The sequence below is a fragment of the Colletotrichum abscissum genome (genome assembly GCF_030869225.1).
Source record: "Colletotrichum abscissum strain IMI 504890 chromosome Unknown Scaffold_21.1, whole genome shotgun sequence".
Classification (NCBI taxonomy): Eukaryota; Fungi; Ascomycota; class Sordariomycetes; order Glomerellales; family Glomerellaceae; genus Colletotrichum; species Colletotrichum abscissum.
Genome location: NW_026850110.1, coordinates 40041 through 61629, shown reverse-complemented (window position 1 = coordinate 61629; position 21589 = coordinate 40041). Strand labels below are relative to the sequence as shown.

General features: G+C 50.5%; 8 protein-coding genes across 8 annotated transcripts; 4 read left to right on the top strand and 4 right to left on the bottom strand.

Moving 5' to 3' along the window:
• Positions 1 to 2402: 2402 nt before the first annotated feature.
• CABS01_08926 (uncharacterized protein) lies at positions 2403 to 4264 on the top strand (the record flags this gene model as incomplete). The annotated part of the gene is made up of 3 exons (XM_060542284.1): positions 2403 to 2922; positions 2984 to 4005; positions 4058 to 4264. 3 exons carry the CDS (start codon positions 2403 to 2405, stop codon positions 4262 to 4264), a joined length of 1749 nt encoding a protein of 582 aa, XP_060400565.1.
• A 476-nt stretch (positions 4265 to 4740) lies between these two features.
• Positions 4741 to 5931, bottom strand: CABS01_08925 (uncharacterized protein; the record flags this gene model as incomplete). Its single annotated transcript, XM_060542283.1, has 2 exons — positions 4741 to 5556; positions 5740 to 5931. The coding sequence occupies 2 exons, from the start codon at positions 5929 to 5931 to the stop codon at positions 4741 to 4743; spliced, it is 1008 nt and encodes a 335-aa protein (XP_060400564.1).
• A 1091-nt stretch (positions 5932 to 7022) lies between these two features.
• Positions 7023 to 10183, top strand: CABS01_08924 (uncharacterized protein; the record flags this gene model as incomplete). The annotated part of the gene is made up of 2 exons (XM_060542282.1): positions 7023 to 7438; positions 7489 to 10183. The coding sequence occupies 2 exons, from the start codon at positions 7023 to 7025 to the stop codon at positions 10181 to 10183; spliced, it is 3111 nt and encodes a 1036-aa protein (XP_060400563.1).
• Positions 10184 to 11655: 1472 nt separating this feature from the next.
• Positions 11656 to 11925, top strand: CABS01_08923 (uncharacterized protein; the record flags this gene model as incomplete). The annotated part of the gene is made up of 2 exons (XM_060542281.1): positions 11656 to 11724; positions 11794 to 11925. The coding sequence occupies 2 exons, from the start codon at positions 11656 to 11658 to the stop codon at positions 11923 to 11925; spliced, it is 201 nt and encodes a 66-aa protein (XP_060400562.1).
• Positions 11926 to 12399: 474 nt separating this feature from the next.
• Positions 12400 to 13828, bottom strand: CABS01_08922 (aspartate aminotransferase; the record flags this gene model as incomplete). The annotated part of the gene is made up of 4 exons (XM_060542280.1): positions 12400 to 12470; positions 12529 to 13031; positions 13095 to 13579; positions 13652 to 13828. 4 exons carry the CDS (start codon positions 13826 to 13828, stop codon positions 12400 to 12402), a joined length of 1236 nt encoding a protein of 411 aa, XP_060400561.1.
• A 547-nt stretch (positions 13829 to 14375) lies between these two features.
• On the bottom strand, positions 14376 to 15963 carry CABS01_08921 (uncharacterized protein; the record flags this gene model as incomplete). Its single annotated transcript, XM_060542279.1, has 4 exons — positions 14376 to 14469; positions 14521 to 15499; positions 15556 to 15606; positions 15660 to 15963. 4 exons carry the CDS (start codon positions 15961 to 15963, stop codon positions 14376 to 14378), a joined length of 1428 nt encoding a protein of 475 aa, XP_060400560.1.
• Positions 15964 to 16206: 243 nt separating this feature from the next.
• On the top strand, positions 16207 to 16671 carry CABS01_08920 (uncharacterized protein; the record flags this gene model as incomplete). Its single annotated transcript, XM_060542278.1, has 1 exon — positions 16207 to 16671. One exon carries the CDS (start codon positions 16207 to 16209, stop codon positions 16669 to 16671), a length of 465 nt encoding a protein of 154 aa, XP_060400559.1.
• Positions 16672 to 18227: 1556 nt separating this feature from the next.
• On the bottom strand, positions 18228 to 19566 carry CABS01_08919 (uncharacterized protein; the record flags this gene model as incomplete). Its single annotated transcript, XM_060542277.1, has 3 exons — positions 18228 to 18630; positions 18697 to 19283; positions 19342 to 19566. 3 exons carry the CDS (start codon positions 19564 to 19566, stop codon positions 18228 to 18230), a joined length of 1215 nt encoding a protein of 404 aa, XP_060400558.1.
• Between the last annotated feature and the right edge of the window lie 2023 nt (positions 19567 to 21589).

Sequence of the window (21589 nt, the reverse complement as noted above, 5' to 3'; positions counted from 1 at the left end):
CTGTAGTGCCACACATCTTAGCCCATTCTCCTCGGGCTCACAACGGCGGCAAGCTCGACAAGGTGCGCCAAGATCGGCAGGACTAGCCCTCTAGTCTGACTCGTGAAGCCACAACGGCGACCGATCAACAACATCATTGTCAGTATACGATTGGCGTGCTAAGAAATCTCGCAGTCCGGCGGAAAACGATAAGATAGCAACTCCTTATCTTTGACAAAGGAAAGTCCATACCGCCGGTAACGCACATGCATAGATGAAGTGTGACGATCGAACGGCTGAACCGGCCTGATGGTCAAAGTTATCTTTCGGACTTACGGGACACCCTTGCAGGGGTCAAAGGCCAATGAGACATGATTGGAATGATCCACAGGTTGCTGATGTGACCCGGCCATGCTTGCTCCATTCCATTTCGCGGGGGTTCGAATGGTCTGTGAGGGGAAAAGATGGGATTTTCTGTGGGTTGCATGAATGCCGGGCGAACTCGGGCAGACTTTTAAAGAACAACAGTGAACCAACTCCAGAGAGGAGGTCTAATTAAGTAAAGGCCGATGAGCAGCAAAACATAAATGGTGATTTGAATCGACGAGATGGCAGTTGGTTCGACAACTTTAATGATCCATCGGAATTTAGAGAACTTCTAGAATGTGTCATGGTCGCTCAGATTGGAACCCTTGTCTTGAGCGCTACAATCAAGTTTTTCAGGCATTGTTTCCTTGATATTTGCAATCTTGCCAATTTTTCTTTTGCCCCCCACATGAAGCCTAGGAGAGCCCTGTCGCAACGCTAAAAAGGGATGAACGAATTTTCGTGACAATCTGTAACAAGACGAGTGTCGTATCGGCCTTGCTAAGCCGGTCTACGAGCTAGAAGGCCGAATTTTGGACTAGCACCAGTCGGAAGCCGTTTCTCTTCCTCTTCGCCTGCCTTAGTGCGCTGCTCGCCGACTTGGCATCGCGCGATCGGTGCGGCGGCTGCGGCCTGGCAGACTCCCCTGCCGCCTCACGGAGCGCCAAGCCGGCCAGATATTTCTTGTCATCAGCCAAGAATGCGGCTTCCCACCCGGACCGGGACCTGTAGCTGGCGGGAGCTAGGAACAAGCCACCAAGCGGTCAGGCACGACGATGGCGATCTGCTCGTCCCGAAGGAGAAATGTTCCCAGCACGTGGTGATGTGTCAGACCACGTTCTCTGTAAAGTAATAGATACAGCAAGGCCGGGGGGATGCTAGATCTTGTCCATGGGTATTTGGGAAAAGATTATTAACACAGGAAAAACCAGAGAGAGAAGAAACATGCGTCGTTAACGGGCGGCTATCATCGCCGAGCACCACCGAAAACTTCTTGCTCGCAAGCGACACGAGTCTGACTGTCCATGTGCCGCTTCTAGATTTTTCCCCCTAGGGTTGACGTCAGCCCACATCTCCAAGGTCCCAGAAAACCTTCCCCAATCCAATCCCCAGAGTGAGAAATTTTAACATGTTGGTGACTCTGGAGTCTGCTTTCTCCACGCGGAGACTCCGTACGTTTCCGTCGTCGTCACGAGAACGAACGGTGCGGGCTTCGGATTGTCACCGAGTAGATCCAGAACGCGGTACCGGGAGAATTTTCGGTCAAACCACCCATCCTTCGGGCGGGTCTCGCACAAACGCTATCCTGCGCGGATGTGGAGTCGCGAGTCAGATGGGAAGAAGAACGGTCGTGGCGGCCTGATCTCCGCGAGTCCTTTGGCCTGCTTTTTTGCCTGCCAGAAATGGGGGCCAGAACAGACAACTGGGACCCCGGGCTCCGCGTCGCCCCATGGTCACGCTCTGCAGATTGTGTATGAGGAAAGTCTGGAGCCCCAAGGGCAATAGAGCCCAGCGCCCGCAACAGCTGCCCTCCACCCTCCCTCCGGCCTCTCCCCCAGCCTGCTTAATGTTCTCCAAGTGCGTGTTCCGTGTTCCTGGGGTCTCTCCACTGGAGAAGAGGCCTGAAGTGCGGACAAGAGGTCGCTCCTACTTCGGCCGTTTCTCTCCAGGTCTCCACACTAACACCAGACAAAAATTTCGGATGACGATGTTGGTGTCGAGGTTAGACAGATGGTCACGTCGAGAGTCGGGCGAGGAATCCACAATCCATCAATGCCGTCTTCGGGTTGGCTGCCTTGGAATATTGGCCGCTCTTATTGTTGATCTACTAGTGTGTCGCCGTGAGTAGTGGTAAGAAGTGTGAAGGGTGATTAAAAGCCCGGCTCGTCCCAGTCTCTGTTGTTAGTTGTCTTTCCTTGGCAGGTGTCTTTTTCCCTCCGGACCATCAGAGCCGCATTTCTTAGCATCAGCCTTAATCAGATCTACTATTACCCTTTTGGGCCAATCTCTGTTTAGACGAGGTCTTGGCTCGCGGCAGCGCGGAAACCCCCAACAACATGCACGGAGTCAATCTTGCCCCGAAGATTTCGGGCAAACACAACCCGGACAGTCAAAATGAGGCTCACGTCGAGAACCTCGCCAACGCCCTTCCTGGTGTGAACGAGAAGGATGCTGCCGCCATCGCTGCGGCTGGTGGTTGGGAGGTCGATGCCTTCATCGACAGCATGGAGCGGGAGTTGGAGGCTGCTGGTGGTTTGAAGAAGGGCTTTTTCCAACTGGAGTTCACGAACACCAAGTACTTCACCTGGCTCATTGTAGCCTTCGCCTCAATGGGTGGCCTTCTCTCCGGTCTCGATCAGTCTCTCATCTCTGGTGCCAACCTCTTCCTCCCCGGTGACCTTGGTCTCACGACCCGCCAAAACTCTCTCGTCAACTCTGCCATGCCTCTCGGTGCCGTCGGTGGTGCCATCATCCTTAGTCCCTCGAACGAATACCTCGGCCGAAAAATGTCCATCATCATTTCTTGCGTCCTTTACACTATTGGTGGCGCACTTTGCGCCGGCGCACAGAACTTTGGTGAGTCAATTGACATACCATTCCACTTCTGCCTGCCGGGCCTAGCTAACTTATCCTAAAGGCATGATCGTTTCTGCCCGTGTTATCCTTGGCATGGGTGTCGGTCTCGAGGGTGGTACCGTCCCTGTCTACGTTGCCGAGACCGCTGAACGCCGCATCCGTGGTAACGTCGTCTCCCTATACCAGCTCAACATCGCTCTCGGTGAAGTTCTTGGCTACGCCGTCGCCGCCATCTTCATCCACGTGCCTGGCAACTGGCGCTGGATTCTCGGATCATCCCTTCTCTTCTCCACCATCATGTTTGCCGGCATGCTCTTCCTGCCTGAGTCCCCTCGTTATCTGATGCACAAGGGCAAGACGCTCGAAGCCTACAAGGTGTGGAAGCGTATCCGTGGCACTTCTACTCCTGAGGCCAGAGAAGAGTTCTTCGTCATGAAGGTCTCCGTCGTCGATGAGAAGCAGCAGGTTTCCGAGGGTGCCAAGAACAAGCGCTTCCCCTGGATGGATTTCATCACCGTTCCCCGCGCCCGCCGTGCTCTGGTCTACGCCAACATCATGATTCTTCTTGGCCAGCTTACTGGTGTCAACGCCATCATGTACTACATGTCCATCCTCATGCAGCAGATTGGTTTCAACGACGAGAAGGCTACCTACATGTCTCTTGTCGGTGGTGGCTCTCTGCTCATCGGTACCATCCCCGCCTGCTTCTACATGGAGAAGTTCGGTCGTCGCTTCTGGGCCAACACTATGCTTCCCGGTTTCTTCGTGGGCTTGGTGATCATTGGCGCCAGCTATCAGATTCCTACTGATACCAATACCACCGGTGCCGTTGCCTGCTACCTCATCGGTTTGGCCCTGTACATGGGCTTCTTTGGCTGCTACGCTTGTCTCACTTGGGTCGTTCCTTCTGAGGTCTACCCCACCTACCTCCGATCCTACGGCATGACCACCTCGTCTGGTCTGCTTTTCCTGTCCTCCTTCATTGTCACCTACAACTTCTCTGCCATGCAGGAGGCCATGACCCGTACTGGTCTCACTCTCGGCTTCTATGGAGGCATTGCCATCTTGGGATGGTTCTACCAGGTAAATACTTTCATTTCCATGTGAAATCATAACGCAGACTAACAATCCATAGATGATCTTCATGCCCGAGACCAAGGACAAGACACTCGAGGATATTGATCGTCTTTTCGAGAAGCCGACCAGCGAGATCGTCGCCATGAACATGAGAAACAATGCCCAAGCTTTCGGCAACTTCTTCATGGGTCGCTGGGGCAGCAAGGCGCAACAGCCCACTCGCGAACTCGAGGTTGAGGAGAAGGGCAAGGATATTGCCGCCTAAACTCTTCCAATGTATTTTATGTATAATGAATTGGCTGCGGCCGAGATAGATACCCTGATACTTCATAATCCAAGTGTTTTGAGACCTTGACCGACAGTGCCATTAATTCTTCTGAGAGTGCAGATACCGACCCAATATTGCCTCAGGCTCCTCAACTGGACAACACGTAACTCCGCCTATCCGCCAGGCCGGGTCCGGACCCGACGTCGCTCCACTACTATGCAGGTCGGGTCTGCGACCCTGGAATTCATTGTGACATGCCGAAGCTTGTTGTTAGCCAAATTTCATTTCGAGCAATGTTTCACCATATGCTGAGACAAGTAGGGCGTTATCAATACACGTCTCATGGCGTTGATATTATGCATTTTGAGATGGTAGAGCTAGGTCAAACACAAGGACTAATCTCTATGTCTCTTCCCCTTCAGCCTGAGTTGTCCGAGTAAGAGCCTCAGAGCAAGAATCAAAAATCGCGTGTTTCAGACGAAGGGCTTCCATTGTTCCTCGCACCACTCCCAGAACTTGGTCGTATAACCAAGGCCCCCTTCCGCCTCCGGCTTCAAGGCCTTCACGATATCCTTCCTCGGAATATCTTCGTCGATGCGAATGCGGCCCCAGGGGATAACGTACGCGCCATTATTATCAAGCGAGATATCGGGGGATAGGCCTGCGTACAGCTCAGTGTACGCACCAAATTTTGTCTCGTACAGGAAGGGAGTGATAAAGAGCATTGAAAACGCCGGGACCCCGTCATAGGCGCCAGCTTTCAAGTTACCAGGGTTCTGAACGACGCTGACAATATTGTCAGAACCATAACGGGAGGCCATCTCGCGGCCGAGAAGCCAGTTACCAAACTTGGAGACGGCATAGTTCAGCGCACGATCAGGCGTACCCTCTACGAGATGGTCAAAGTCGATGCCATTGTCGCCAGTCGACAGTTCCGCCATGAAACTCGCGGTCCAAACAACACGCACCGAGCTTTTCGGAGCGTCTCCCGCGGCTGCTCGGAGTCGGGGAAGGAGGAGGTGGGTAAACAGTTGCGCAGCAATGCAGTGCATGCCAACCATTGGCTCGAATCCTTGCTTCGTTTTGGCGCCTTCTTCAATTCTATAAGCGCCTGAACCAGCATTGTTCCAAAGAACATGGAGCTTTGGCTCTTGTTGCGCAAAGATGGCGGCGGCTGCTTTGACGCTGTCCAGATCGTTCAGATCAAAGGGAAGGAAGACTATGGTACCGGGGGTTTCGGGTGCTGGTGTGGCGGTTGTGATGGTCTCTATCGCTTTCTCGGCACGTTCCTATATCAGTGGTAGGTCTGGTCAGTCTTCGAACGGTTACAAAACTCATACATCCGCCTTAATCGCAAAAGAATAGTTGAAGACACTCGAGGCAAGATGGCACGCAGGTCTCACGGAAGTTGGCAATTATCCGAAGCTCAGAGGTCTATCATATTGCCATTATGATGAGAGTATGAGACTCACCTTGGATCGCGATGCCATGTATATTCTAGCCCCAGTTGCATATAGAATCTTGACAAGCTCAAACCCGATACCGTGGTTGGCGCCTGTGACGATGAACACTTTCCCTTTCTGAGATGGGACGTGTTGCTCGATGTAGGTTGGCTGTGGAGGAAACCACTGAGAGAGCAGATTGCGCATTCCGGCAAGAGACATGATCGCTGATTTTCGCTATATCAGTCTGATATCTCACAGCTCAACAATGTTCCAGTTGTACACAAAGGATATGAAGTTGTGATGGTCGAATATTGTCCTACCTTTCTGGAAACTCCACTGACAAGAACGAGGGACCAGCTTGTATTTATGCAATCAAGGTCCGAAAGCCCGCTCCTCGGCTGACGGCTTGAAACAGGCTAGGTGACAAAAGTACTTTCATGATGGCTACGTTGGTGTTGCCAAGCTGAGTGGCCGATTTCTCTTTATTGCGCAAGCGATACGGCCCTGAGGCACAGCAGGCGGAGGACACCCACTCTCTGTCAGACGGAATCTCACAAATTAAGGTGCTTATCACTGCACCTCCCGGCCACTTGAGTGGTCATGCTTACCAGCCAACAATCCATCTCTTCTCATTATTGGACAGTTTTACGAATGACTAATAATATTAAAGGGGACTTTGACGATCACCCTTGTAAGCTCGCCAGGGTTTGGGCGGACATTTGACCAGAAACTAGACGTTTCGCACCACAGTGTTTGCTGTCAGACTTTTCTCAGCGCTAAGATCTTACTATGGTCCAGCGAATGGAGAATCGTCAACTGCAACGGTGCAAAGGGAAGTTTCGCTTCATCGCACTTCGTCTCTGTCATGGCTCCAAGTCCTCCTATGACCAAGTACTCTTTGTACTTAAGGTAATCGCATCATTCACATGTACGGACCTCAATCTGCGCTCGATGATGCCAAGCCCCGTGAGCGCCAAATACGGCTTCCAGTTTGGCCAGTTTCGCGTTATCAATCGGCCGTGAGGCAAAAGATTATCACCCCCACACGTGGGTAAGGTGAGTTTGCTACGCCTCTGTCCTGCAGGGAAGGGGCCATGAAAATACTACCTTAATATGTGTTTCTACGTACGTGCCTCCCAGTCGCTCTCTGGACGAGCCCAGTTTCTTATCAGTCATGACATTGAGGCAATATTTTCTTCTTGACCTTTCTCACTTGACCCCGCACATGATGTCGTGTCAAAAATTCTACTAGGCAACATCTTCTTCACCACACATCTAACCGCGAACGTGTTCTACCTCACGTCGCTGTCATGGATGCGATCATAAGCCTCGATACCGTAGGCCTTATTGTGAATGCAACAAGATGCATTTCGGCGATCATCTCGGCCTCCCAATTTACTGAGAGCCGAAGTCGCAACAATGAAAATGTCGACTTGGGCACTGTCACAAGGTTGAAACTCGCTCTATCAGAGAAACAGATGCTCTCGGGGAGTGATTCCAGGCTTTTGGACACTTCACTTCCGCTACAGGATATGTCTTCCTCTCGAGATGCTTGCATCACGCTTTTGGAGAACATGGAGTTCAACTTACGACGGGCTTCCAAGAGTACAACAGCCGAGCCAGACACGCGGGACTCCCTATTGCCTCAGCGGGATAACGCGTACTACGAGCGTGAAATTGATCGCCTCAACACTACGGTGACACGCCAAGTCACTGGTCTACTCAAGTACGTAGTGCGAAGACCACATCATGATACTATCTGACTTCGTATCATAGCTCTCGTCTATCCCAATTAAGCCAATCCTTGAAAGTACTGGAGAGTCAGGGGCGGTATGCTCGACCAGAACAGGAATCCCAGGTTGATGTTATGTCGAGTGACCTGGAAGATCTGAGATCACAAATGAATAGGCAGCTCACGGATTCACATGCAAGCTACTCGGAGGCCGACGTCAAACAGTTGAAGGTCTTGCTCACGAGACTGACCAAGTCAGAACATACTTTACTCGCCGACACGATTGTATCGAGTCTGAATTACACCAGTCGACCTGCTCGCCTTGATTCTATCCCGAAAGCTCATCAGGATACATTCCAGTGGGCATTTGACTCTCGATTGTCAGATTGGTTTGTCTCCGGAGGTGGAACCTTTTGGGTCTCAGGCAAGCCCGGATCTGGCAAGTCCACTTTCATGAAGTTCATTGCCAACCATCCTCGGACGAGAGAATTACTGGAACACTGGGCAGGCTCATCTAGCTCACTGGCTGTTGCGTCACATTGTTTTTGGATCGCGGGTACTCCGATCCAGAAATCATGGCAGGGGCTTCTCCAGTCTCTACTCTACGACTTGCTACATGGACACCCAGACGTTGTATCCATCGCCTCCCCACATCGATGGGCGGCAGCCAAGGCTGGAAGATGGCAGACCGCTGCTGAACCCTGGTCTGTGTTCGAGCTGGCTGCTGCGTTGCGATCGTTATCAACAGCTGATCACGTCCCTCTGAAGATATGTTTCTTCATTGACGGGCTTGATGAGTACGACAGCAATCATGCTGAACTCTGCCAAGTTCTTCTTGACATGGCTAAGTCTCCGCATATCAAGATGTGTTTGTCCAGCCGTCGGTGGCCCGTCTTTGAGAGGAGCTTTGGCCAAGAGGGCCAAGAAAGCCTTGATATTCATGAGCTGACAAAGGACGATATTCGAAAGTTCGTGTATGATCAGCTGAGGTCTGATCCCCGCTGGAGTCTCGACATGTCTGCAAATGCTTCCTTGAAGCAGGCTGAGCTCGCCGATCGAATCGTGGCTCAAGCCGATGGTGTATTTCTCTGGGCTTTCTTTGTAACGCGATCTTTACAAGAAGGTCTTTCGAATGGCGAGAGGTTGGAAAATCTGGCGGCACGCTTCAGCCGACTACCCTCAGACTTGGATCATCTATTCCAGCATATGTTGGACAGCGTGAATCCCGCTGATCATTGCGTAATGGCGGGGATTCTTCTAGGCGCTATACATGCACTGGAGCCGCTTCATGTCGACATTTACTGGCAATTGGAAAGAGAACTAGAGGATGTCAGGTCTCCTTCTGGAGAGACGAAAGCACTCAACCCCGACCAAAATGTTGTTCTACGGAGAGAAAAGTCCAGTAACAGCATCAATGAGAAGACAAAGGGACTACTCAAGCTTGTCAACAACCGGGTCGAGTTTCTTCACAGGACCGTGAAGGACTTCGTCTCAACAAAAGACATCGGCGAGTACCTCCAGGGAAAGCTCCCGGCTGGCTATAATGGCTTCATCTCCATTGCTACTGCATATCTCGGATTCCTTAAGGCCACACGCCACGATAATTCGCTTGTCGCAGGCATTATCAGGCAGGGGCGAGGGTTGAATAGCGGTCCATTCGTTGCGCATCTGAACCAAGCCCTGCTTTACGCGTCTGAAGCGTTGAAGCAGACAGAACAACCTGGTTCCAGCCAGAGTCGGCAGGTCGAAAAGCTCTTGGATGAGTACGAAGCAGCCATCGTGAACATGGCCAGGCTCGGTCAGCTGACTGTTAGAGGGGTTAACTCTGGCGGGTACGATCCGAGAATCCTGTTCCGCGAAGAGCTCCTCCGACATGATCTGGCACCTTACTTGGCAAAGAAGACTCGACAGATGCCGGATTTCTTCGATGTCTTCGATGAGTCGCCCTTGTACGCAGCCCTTATGCCCATGTCTCGCAGCAGTGGCGAAAGTGCTGCGCCTGCAATGGAAGTTCTCGAGATCATACTTCGCCGTGGAGAAGATCCAAACTCAACTCCGAGAGAACTGGGCATTGTGGGCGATCTTGATGCACCATCGCCATGGGTTGCGTTCTCTCGCAGCACCATGTCTGTCTTCAACATGCTGTCAGGGCCGTGCATGTTCCCTGCAAAACGATGGAACGACTCCCTGAAGAATGCCACCTTTAGCCGCTTGCTGTCTCACGGCGCGGACCCCAACAAGCCTCTGCTGGACCGCCCAGGAGCACGCACCGTCTTCTCACACTTCTTGGATATCTCCTTGTCCAAGTTCCTGGACGAAGAATGTTTCGAAGACTATCCAAGAACTCTAGATGCATTTCTGCGAGCAGGCGCTAGTCTGGGTGTGCCCGAGCTGATCAGGCAGGTTGGGTCAACTGTAGAAGCTGCCTTTGGGAACTTAGCGAGAAGACACCCAGAAGAGTCGATTCTAGCGTCATTTTGCAACGAGCTGAAGGGCCTCACGGCAAGATTGGCAGCTGACCCGCCGAGAGCTACGTTTACCATGTCAGTATTGGAGAAGCTCATACAGCACTGCCGCGGCCGGGAAGAAGACCTGAGCGAGCTGAAGTCGGCTATACTCCAGGGCTGCCCCGCGCATGTCAGTGAACCCCTAGCCCAGATGATCGCTTCTGAGATAACTCGTCATCCCGGACGAGGATCTGAGCTGGAAAGATTTCCAAAACGACTGAGGCGATCATAACATGCTGAAACTGTGAGCAAGTAGCTCGAGCCGAGACAGCGAGTGGGAACTTTTTGTGTCTCATCTGTGTCGCGTGATCGAGGTTTGGAGAGTCCGTTTTCCTGCTCTGTGGAATTAGTCTTTACTTACAATAGTTTGATCGCGCTGTTGATCTTAATTTGTGGCACCTCCAACTTCTTGACCAATGCAAACTGTAGACGAGATGTCTTTAAAAATGCATGTTGATTTCTCTTGTTTAATCACGAGTTCTCTGATTACCGTCACTACAGAAACTTGCTGTTGCTTCAGTGCCACCTATCCTGTGTGAAACCATGACATGTCTTTGCTCAGTCTCGTCGCCTCCATAATAGCCAAAGTTCAGGCCATCAGAGCCTGAGCTACAGAGAGGGCCTGCTTCTCTGCTCAGGGAACACTGTATGTAGACTGGTCTCCTGTCTGGCACGCAGAGCTATAGGTACCCCCGACCGACCCTATTTGCCCTGTATTCTTCCAATAATTTTCCACACACATTGCGACCGTCACATCTATACAGATTCTGGGAGACAACAACGTGTTTCGAAAGTTAGTCTCAACTTGTGGGGAGGCCCCTATTACCACCTCCTGGGACTGCCCAGCTTTGCATTCCCCGCACAAGTCGCAAAGATCCTGGATCTATGCCTCCTTGGGACGCTCAGTCGGCGACCACACGCTATAAGCATCCTGGTTCAACGAGTCGCACCTCTGAAACTGCAATAGTAGTTCGGCTATACCGAGCAAATCTCAGCTGTCAAGTCCTTGCACAGGTGCCAATGCCAGGGCCCGGCCGCTGTCATCTAAATTCCAAGACGCTCGACAATCGAAGCTGAGAGACAGGGACTACCCGAGTGTGGAATTTTATTGCGAGTTCCATTCTCGTGCTAAGTGAGTTTTTTAGAGCCATGTTAACGTCTGTGAACGCACAATTGGTTGTTCCTTCCACTGTCATCACTTCCCATCAAGCCAGTCTCACTGCGTGCGGCCTTGAGGCGTTTGACGCGTGACCCGTGCATTGCCAAACTCCGCAATTGCCCCAATTGCCCTACAAGAACAAAACTGAAAGATGAGTTCATTAGCAGAGAGCCCAAGTCAGACGCATGGCATCGGTCATGGATCAGCTGAAGTCGCAGTTCATGTTTGGTGTCAAGAGGACGTGAGCGCAATAGGTCGACATTACATCCATAGGCATATTAAGCATAATAATCAGTCCGGACACCTGCGACGTTTCGAGTCACCAACGTCGATCACACATTGGAACAGAAGGTAAGCTTGAAGCCAAGCTTGATGCTCGCCGGTGGGATTGGCTTGTATATTAGACTCGAGATTCGACACACATCATCGGTTGATCATCACTTCAGTTCGCGATCAAATCAGTACTCTCGCAGCCCTCTATTCAATTCATCTGTTGCCGGTCGACTCAATTTTCAGTTCCTAATTAACCGCCAAAACTTTTCATAATGCAGTTCAGCATCTCCTCCGTTTGCATCGCTCTTTTCACCATGAGCACCCTCGTGGCCGCAGCCCCCGTGAGTAGCATCCTAATTGCGACGAGAACCGTAAAGTCGATGTTTGTATCAAAGCTAACGCGAGCGTAGCAAAACAACGCCCGCGAGAAGTTCAAGCAAAACAGCTGCAAGAGCCAGGCGTGCAGAGATTCGGTTGATGCTGGATGCCCTCTCAACTTCATTAATTTCAGTCTCGGTGGCTGCGATGACCCCAGCTTCTAATCGGTCTCGGACGCCGGCTTTTTCGCAATGGAACAAGCCTGGGAGACAAATCCTAGGTGTCACAGCGACTTAGAGTCATGTAGTAACTGAGGCATGAAAAAGACATCTTCTCCCAACTTGATAGCCATAGACTTGACCGCCTCTCAATAATGAGTTCTTTATTCAACGTTCATGGTGACCGATGTTTGGTCTTTTCATCCTGCCTGTAATATGTCTAAAGTCTCATCAAAATTACGATCAGCTGATGAAGATAATGGCTCTGAACATAACGAGGCGGCCTGGGACACCTAGGGTTGTGACGAAGGGATTTACCCAAAAGTACTGAAATGTGCATACCGAACGCTTAATTCCAGCTTCTGCTAGGTATGTTACGGATCAAAACTAAAGTATGTGCAGTGTTACAAATGGCCAACCCAACTACAATGGTGTATAAACGCTTAAGCAGACTCAAATCAGATGGATATTCTCAAACTCTCAAACGCCAGCATCCCCTCGTACAACTTGGTCGATTGCCTCTGCAACCCTGAACACATTCTTGCTATTCACTGTTGACTAAATTAGTACGGGATTCATCAACGGAGACAATATTGAGCTCGAACTTACATCCCGATATGGACGCTCTTCCTGTTGACAAGAGGTAGATGTGGTGTTTCTCCCTCATCGTCTTGACTTGAGAAGCTGTGAGACCAGTGTAGGAGAACATGCCGATCTGATCGATGATATGTCTCCAAGAGCCAGGTGTGCCTCGCTTCGTGAGCTCGACGAACAGAAACGCTCGCATGCTCTTGACGCGAGCATTCATCTTCCTCAAGTCCTGGCGCCACTCCTTTGTGAGTTCAGGATCGTTGAGAATTGTTGATACAATGCGTGCACCCCATGCTGAGGGAGTCAAGTATTCAGAGCCGATAAATTGGAGCAGGTTAGACTTGATGGCAGGTACCGCGGCAGAGTCATGAGCGAGGATGTGGAGAGCGCCAACTCGGTGGCCGTAGAGACCGAAGCTCTTAGAGAATGACTGAGCGACCAAGACTTCCATCGTTCCTCTGCCGACGAAGTGACGGACGGCCCAGGCGTCGTGGTGATCATCGCCAGATGCAAATCCTTGACTAGAGAGTGCTAGTCAGTAACGTTTAAGGCTGAAGTCGGATCAAAAGTAGGACACTACTCACTAGGCAATGTCCATGAATGGAATGATGCCGAGCTCTTCGCAAATGTCGGCAATGATGTTCCATTCCTTCTGTGCTGGGTCGCAACCCGTCGGGTTATGGGCGCAGGCTTGCAGAATAATGATGTCGCCCGGTTGTGCGTCTCGTCTAAGCGTCCTCACCATACCTTCCAGATCGAGCGACTTGGTCTTGTGATTAAAGTATGGATAGAATCGGCGTTGAGTCTTTGGTGAAGCATTCTCCCAGATTTGCTCATGGCTTGCCCAGGATGGATCTGAGATCCAGACGTTCTCAGGTCTGACTGCCTTGTCTAAGAACAAGGCTCCCATGTGAATGGCCCCGGACCCAGCAATGGTCTGTACGGTGGTCAAGCGACTCTTGACAGCCTCAAGGACATCTCCAAGGAGGAGTTTTCTAGCAGCTTCGATGAATGTTGGAAGTCCGGCAACGGGTAGATAATCGTGGTTGTCTTGGATCTGGGCTTGGGCCTATACGTCGAGTAGATTGGGGTTAGCATGAGGCTCAACAGCAACGTTTGATCGTTTTGGGTGATGCGCCACCTTTTTGACGGACGGTAATGTCCAAGGCTGTGCATCGTCGTCCCTGTAGACGCCAAGACCGAGGTTGACCTTATCAGGCGTGGGGTCTGCTGCAACTGACTGCATGACAACGAATGCTTCATCGTAAGGAGCCTCAATCAGGCTGGAAAAGTGCGACTGCACAGCTAAGGAACCCATTGTTGCAGTAAAGTGTGATTGATCTTGATCGAAAAGTTTACAGAAAATAATAATTATTGCTGTTCAGAAAGGGTGGAATATCATCGTTCTTATGTTTGCCTCCAATGCTGAGGTCCGAACGCCGAAAGTGCGTGAACAAGGCCTGTTGGGCGAGCAAACAATTGTCATTTTTGGCCCCGACCGCCGAACGTGACTGCCGGCCCCAGGGATGTGACAGAAACAAATATTGATGACATCTGTTGGTCGAGATCCAGGGCGATTGGGTTCACGATGCAAGGATTGGGCCACACCGCCTGCCTGACTTCCTTTTGCCTGGCAAGGGGGGAAGTTGCTTTTCCCAAGGGTGCGCTTCACTTTGCGGACTCGCGGAAGTAGGCACATCCTGCCCGAGCCATGGTCATGGGATTCTGCCAGAAAAGCAAACATTTCTCATATTGACTCTAACTCACTGCGGTAATGACAGCCGTCGCTAAACTTACTCTAGACACGAAATTTTGCGAGACAGTTGAGATCCTTTCCCGCGTACCTGGTTCGCAAGGTGTTCGAATCAGGAGATTGTGCCGGAGTTGTCGGCGCAGTTGAAAACTTTCGAAATCAACCCCGATGCATACGCGTCCTTGATGGACACGGCTACACTGTATCTGTTGCCTACTCAGTTTTCGTTCTTCAGGAAAGGAATATGATATACTTACGTTCCGGCGACTACCATGAACAGGCCCACAAGGACGACGAAAACGTGAAACCCGTACATTGCTTTCTTTGATGCACCTCCCTTTCTGTACGACGAAAAGTCCTGCATCCACAACAGTGCTGGGAAGATGAGACTGAAGGGAGCAAAGCAAAGAGCGCCCGCGAGGCCGAGAAGATAGTTGAGGATGGGGACGGCTTCTGCCACGATGAAAGCCAGGATACCGAGCGTCATGTTGCTGCCAATCCAGGTTGTCCAGTGAATGACGGTGTTTGCCTGTAGATGTTGCGAATCTCTCAGGATGCGCACAAAGAGGTATTTCGCCGCCACATGTTGGTAAATACCGACACCGATAATCAGACCAGGAAGCGCAACACCATACGATATCTTCTTGAACAAAGGACCAGCGCTTCCAAAAGCAGGAGTCGCGAGCCAAACACCACACCACCGGTAAATAACCAGTGAAAATGAAAGATACATCGCCAAAACGAGAACACCGGTCACCAAAGCAGCCTTTCTGTACTGATCCGGCCGACGCATCTCCGAGATGATTGGGAGATACATGGAGGAGCCACTGTTGCTGATAAAGATGTTTGCGCTGGCGGTGATACCAGCAACAAACGTTGGGTGGGCAATCGCCGTCCAGCCGAGGTCGAAGTCACCTGGAGGGGCGACAGCAGGTCGATCTTGTTGGGTGACAGCAACAACGAAGATAAAGACGGCGATGAAGAAGGTGGCGAATCCGAACCAGGTGAGCCAACCTAGGCGGCTGAATGTGCGCACTGCGGAGAACATGGTGATGAGGATCGCACCAACCAAGGTGAAGATGACGGTGCATGCTCCGTGATTGGAGAGAGCATTGAACGCGGTCGAGATAGAGACAATACCCGCTGCAGAAATGAGGACTTGGGCAATGAGGATCTGCAACCCGACAAGTTCCTTTCCGACGCGACCCCAGAGGCGACCGCACATGTCAGCCAAAGCTAATTGCAGCCATCAGTATGTCTTCATGTTGGGGTGCAGGCAAGACCCGACTCACTATGGCATTCGGGATGACGATTACGGAACTCGCCAAGGATGACTGCAGTGTCTAGATATCTCATCAGTATTGTTGTCGCTGTCTTCGAGTGCGAAAAGACTGACAAGTATTGAGAACGTGCCACCCAACAAGAGAAAGCGCACCGCCTACGGCACCAAGGGTGGCGAAGGCTCCGGGGACGCTCAAGATGCTCATGGCGAACTGGATCTTGAGGAACATAATCGTGGCACTCTGCCAAGTGACTGTGCGAAACTGGACGCCATCTTCCGTATCCCTGAAGACTTCGTGCGTCGTCAAAGCCTGTTCTTTGAGTGAGGATATCTCGTTGTGGACCGAAGGCGGTCTGATTTTATCGTCGTTCACCCCGGAAGGTAAAGCGTGGCCAGCATCGACTTCGTGGGTAGTCATCTTGATAGTCGAGTTTTCGTGATTTGATGCAGACGCTCCTGGGACCACACATGCGGAAAGTCGGCTTCGTGGGTCCTATTAAATGCTCCATCATCGGCAATCCGGAGGACTACCTTATCTGAATTTATCAACTTTTCCCCATGTCTTTATCATGATGCTAGCCCTTGAACAGTTAAGTGTAGCACCCGTTTGATGCGCACCCTGGCCTAGATAAGGGTAGCTTCGCGGAGATAATCCATGAAAATGCATACAGTGTGGTCGCAAGTCGGGCACCGTCTTACATCCCGACTCAATTCCGATGCGCATCACCTCAGAACAACAAGCTACGCTGCGGTTGTGGACCATATCCGACTGCCAATGACAGAAAATTTCAAGAAGATTGCTTGCAATCCAGAAGGGAATCGGTGGTTCTTATCACACGCTAAAGCCATGCTAATGCACTCGCAGAGTTGTCCCGGCCATTCGGTATCCAATGCCCACTCTGGCGGATGTGCCAGATATCCAGGCATCGATCCGCTTTGTCTCCTAGGCCTGCAGTACGGGGACTGGACCCTTGGCTGGTATTTGGACAACATTACCCGGGCCACCGCTTCTTCCAACTCCTCCATACGGATAGGGAGTGGACGTGATAATGAGAACACCAATAAGCTTGGCCAGAAAGAAACCGGAGTAACAGTGCCCTGTCGAACTATTCGTCATATCGGCTAAGTTGTTCCGGACCATTGATACGACTTTACCGTTGCTGTGGCTTTTACCTGGCCAGGTTTTGACCCCTAAATCATTGTTCATTGGTTTTAGAGTTCACGTGGGACCCATGCGAATAGTAACATTCTCTTGCGGCGATGTTGTTTTACATGGTCGCGGGCGACTCTAAGGCCCGAATCCAGGCAAAAAAAATTTCTCTTCGTGCGTTTGTGTAAAACTTCTTGGTGCGGAGTGTCCAAGTTCAGCAGTCGGGATATCTAGTGCTGCGAATGTGAATGAACATGGTACTTGGCTCATTGATGACGGCCAACCAAACGGCTGATGGTTTTCTATGTATCTATGTACTCAGTTACTACCAGCAACTTTTCAGGAACCCCCTTCTGGAAGTGTCTCTCACAATTGAAAAAGAATTTCTTGAGAGTTTATTGAATGTGTTGATAATTACTACTCAGTCGGTGGGCATCAGGGGTTCGTTCACTGCTCCACATACCTAACTTAATAGAAGAACACTCCACTAAGATCATGACTAGAATTTTAACGCTGTTGTTGTCAACTTGAATTTGCTTAATCTCTCACTTCTTCTATCTAACAGCATTTCACAAATGGAGCAAAAGATTTTTGTTGACGTAGGCATCCGCAGATAAACGGAGGAGAACGGTAAAAGATGAACATGCGGCCAGTGTGGATTGAACACACGACCTTCAGATTGATTGAATGAAGTTTCTCGGGCACGAAGTCCGCTTCAGTCTGACGCTCTCCCAACTGAGCTATGTCCGCCGCTATTATTCATGAGCAGCAGAGGCTACCACGCCATTATGGATCGTTGCTCGCTGTTTGGGTGGTTGAGAAGCAGTCTTAGTTTGGTCGGTGACGACAACGAACAGCGGGTTGGTCGGTCCTGAAATGGGACTACTACGTCTCATGACGGGGCAAATAGCAGATACGATGAGTACAAGAACTTCAAACTTGGAATCTTGTAGAAGTGGATGGAGCGCAATCTACAGACTATGGTGTGCGAGAAGACGTAAGCGCAAAGAGAACATGGACTTGGATAGGTAAGGTAGGTAAGATTTGGAAGCTTATCTTGGTCGTTCTACTTGAGGTAGTTAGTCAAGTACCTGAGTGCAACACCTCAGGTTGTTGATGGACTAATATAAACATCAAGGCGTGGACCTGAAAGAGACTGAGAGAACTAAAACTCGAACATGGCGAAGACCGTACTGGTTCGTATGCCTCATCGCATAACAGCCTCCAAGACATGACAAGGTGTTCTGCGCCATGGCTTTTCTCACGCGGAATTGCTTATTGAGCTGGATTACTAATATAACTACTAAATGTTGGAATTGCATGGTCATTCATGTGTTCATAATGCTGCTAAGAGGCTATCACTAATTGCATACAATTTCGAAGCCTTTCCTGGTAATCGCTGTGTGTGGAAAATGTTGCTTGGGTTTGGTGACATCAACGTGTAGAAGGTTTGGTGGCAGCAACAAGAAAGAAACATGACTCGAGATTCATACAGCGCTCACTGCCTTATAACGCAAACCTTTCGCCCCAAGTCAAGCCTGGAAAGCCATGGGGCAACCCCTAGCTTGACTAATTCTCTCTCTCGTACGTTCCATGTACTCCTTGCCTTTGCATCTCTGTGCGTCAGGGCCAACTTCCGGGATGGTGTATCCGTCCGGATGATACTTTGAGCCTTCATCGCCAGGTAAGTGTCCGCCAATCAGTCTGGTATAGAGAGCCGAAGGACTCCATCGCCACCAGAAGCTCGGCTTGACGTAGTATGGGTGTGCGAGGTAGTTTGGTAAGTACATTCGGCCAGTCTTCTTGTCCACGTCTTGAATCATTGGGTTGGTCCACCATTTTGGTCGAGGCAGACAGAAGTACTTGAGGACATTGCGTCGGAAAGCGACCAGGTTCTCGAAAATGAAGAGGTCCAGCTTGCTGGGGTCCTCGTACCTAAAGCCATAATGGGTCAGCTATTGATTCTGTGCGTCCAAAACATCAGTTGGTCGGGCTTCTCACCCCATGGCTCGTCGGAGTACAGGTTCCATCAGGCAACGCAATTGCCTGAACACGAAGTTATGCGTAAACTTAGGGAAATCCATCAGAAGAAGAGTGATGTTCGCATGTGCCAGCTTTTCATTTGAGACGGCGTGGACCATATTGCGCTCTTGGTAGTCTAAGCACCACTTCTGCAGCGCTTCCAACCAGGCTAAGGCATCATCTTTTTGGCTCATGTGAGGAACTAAGCACTCGTAGGAGATGCCCATCTCGTTGCCTAAGTCTTTCCAAAAGATAGCCAAGGCATACTTCTCGAACATGGTCAGGCCCCTCCATTCGTACAGTGCGGTCCAGCGCATAGGTTCGAGGACAAAGAGGCTGAGAGTGTAGAGCATATCATCGTTCGATATCTTGCCGGCCTCTCTCCAGCGGCTATGGAGGAAGTTGACGCGAGAGATGGCATCTATGTTGCGTCGAGAGTCAGGTGTGTTGTAGATGATTTCGTACATCAACACGCCGGTGTCTGTCCGACGCTTTGATGCTGTGCGATCGCCTGAAAGTTGGCTGGTGGCTACCAAGAGCTTGGAGATCGTCGGAATTCCATACGTCTGCGGACGGCTTAGCTCGAGGGCCTATTTCGGCATTGCTTCTCGCTTCTTGACTGACCTTAAAGAGTGCGAAAGACACGGATGTATAAAATGTTACGGGGAATTCCCTTTCCGAGAGCTCACGCATTATCGAAGCTGCGTCTGACAACGGCAATGAAGCCATTTCTTCTCTTGTCTTGTACTGGGAAAATCTCTGCTGGAACCCATCTCGACGACGGTATCGCAGGACCCGAACTGCGAGCATGTAGGCAGTGATTACCACAATTACTGGTAAAAAGTACATGGTGTATTTTTCCCTGGCTCGCAGGTGAAGAGTAAGAAGGATGGAAAAATGAATGTCTCGAAAGCGAAGATGACGGGACCGGATGGCCTTTGTTTTATTATTCCCTAGGCATCATGCGGTGCGACTTTGGAAAGGGGTTTCCACATTACCCCAGGCAATGCATTTGATTTAGCCCATCTTCTCGTTTCTTTGGCCCTGGTCCTCGGGTGACGCCCCAAAATCGTCTTCTTTTGACATCAACAATGCGAGTCGACTTACACGTGTGATGCGGGGGTGTCTCAGAGCCACCAATCATCAAATTGGGTAAAATTCATGCAGTAGTGCAGATCTGCCGGGACGGCGGCATTCTGTAGTGCGGTTGGTGCAAGCCAAGAGGAGTAGAACAGCACTTAATGGGGCTAAATCTGACAAGAAAAACCCGGAACCCGTCGGGCTTCCGGGTGCGACTATCAGACGAGGTTTGGACTGAATCGAGTTAGCTGGTCAGTTGGAGTCATACAATTCGACTCAGACCTGATCGGATTGGTAGGCTTTGAACTCCAGGTCGTCGGAAAGGGCATTTCCCAAGGATTCGGTTCACACACACGGGCCAGGCGCCATTCTTCTAGTACTTGGACCGTCCCCGGATGACAGCTGATAGCCTCCCCGAAAAGCAAGTTTCCTCAATTTGCCCAGTGACCAAGGTGATGAGCATTGCAGATAGAATCATTGTGATTTGTCGACCCATGCTCGAGGTCGCGACTAGGCTGCTTCGTTATCGGTTTGGTTCAAGAATGGAAGCTTCGGCAGGCTCTGGTCACCCTGAGCAATTGTACTTGTGAGGCACCTGTTTCCGCCGGTCGCGTAGAGGGTTTCAATTAAGCTTATGGGGCAAAATGCTGAAACTGGGAGCTAAGTTGGCAGATCTTCGATCTCGGTGATGACCCACCCATGTTGAAACTGTCAATGGGACTGATACTCCGACTTTAGATGTAGTCGGTGAATTCCCACATTAGCCTTCTTGACTCGACAGTATCTGTGATTCTGGGGTAGCATCTGTGCCACATTTGACTTAGTTTCGACGTCTCAACATCGAAGTTCCAAGGTATTCACTCCGTAGAATCAACCGCGGTATTCGGACACCAATGCACGATGCGATAGTCGGGAGATGTTGGTGAATAATGAGTACCAATCTGATGCTTTGCGTTGAGATCATAGCAGTCTACCATATTTCGACGCACTGGTTTGGCGGCTTTGATCTACGAGACAAGGAGACCTCAACGATCAGCGTGCTGCCATGAAGGGCTCGTCGACGTAGGGTAACCGCCTAAAATAGCAGCAGGCACACCCTGCCAACTTTACCGGAGTTGCACCTCAAATTTATGTTGATCTATAGAACATACGTAAACCGAATTTCGAAAATTGAGCTTTTTCAGTCATCCATACCGGGCTCAAGAAATGGACATCCGCTACGTGACCCCGCCAGCTCGATGTTGAGCCTTGAAGCGGATGGCGACATGTCATATGCCAACAGCCAAATTTACCGACGTTTCTTATACTCAGCTTTCGCAATCCTGGATAAACTGACTCATTATGTGTACTCTTATTCAAGCTGTCGAACGTGAATGCAGATTCCATGAAAAGGTGTCGTACGATGTCGGGACTACCCGCCCCGTAAACGTTGTTGGTATCAACATATGGCCTCGGCAACATTAACAATATACTCGACCGCATTGCCGTTGCCACTCACATATTATCGGTCTCGAGCTCGAAGTGTCGGATAACTAATTCGAGTAATCATACTATCTTACGTTGTCTCAAAATGTTGAGAGTTAGTATGCATTGCCCCTTGTTGACTTTGAGAAAACGTAAATTTAAGAAGAGTGAGATACCTCGAAATGTGTGGTATTTCGAAAGCAATAACTTCTCTTCGTAAGATACCACAAGTCTGCTCCTTGGCAACTGATGAGATTCCGCGGGAAAAAGGCACTTTACTTAAGTACTTCTGAGCGAGGTCTAATGTCTGCCTTCTTTACGTCGATGT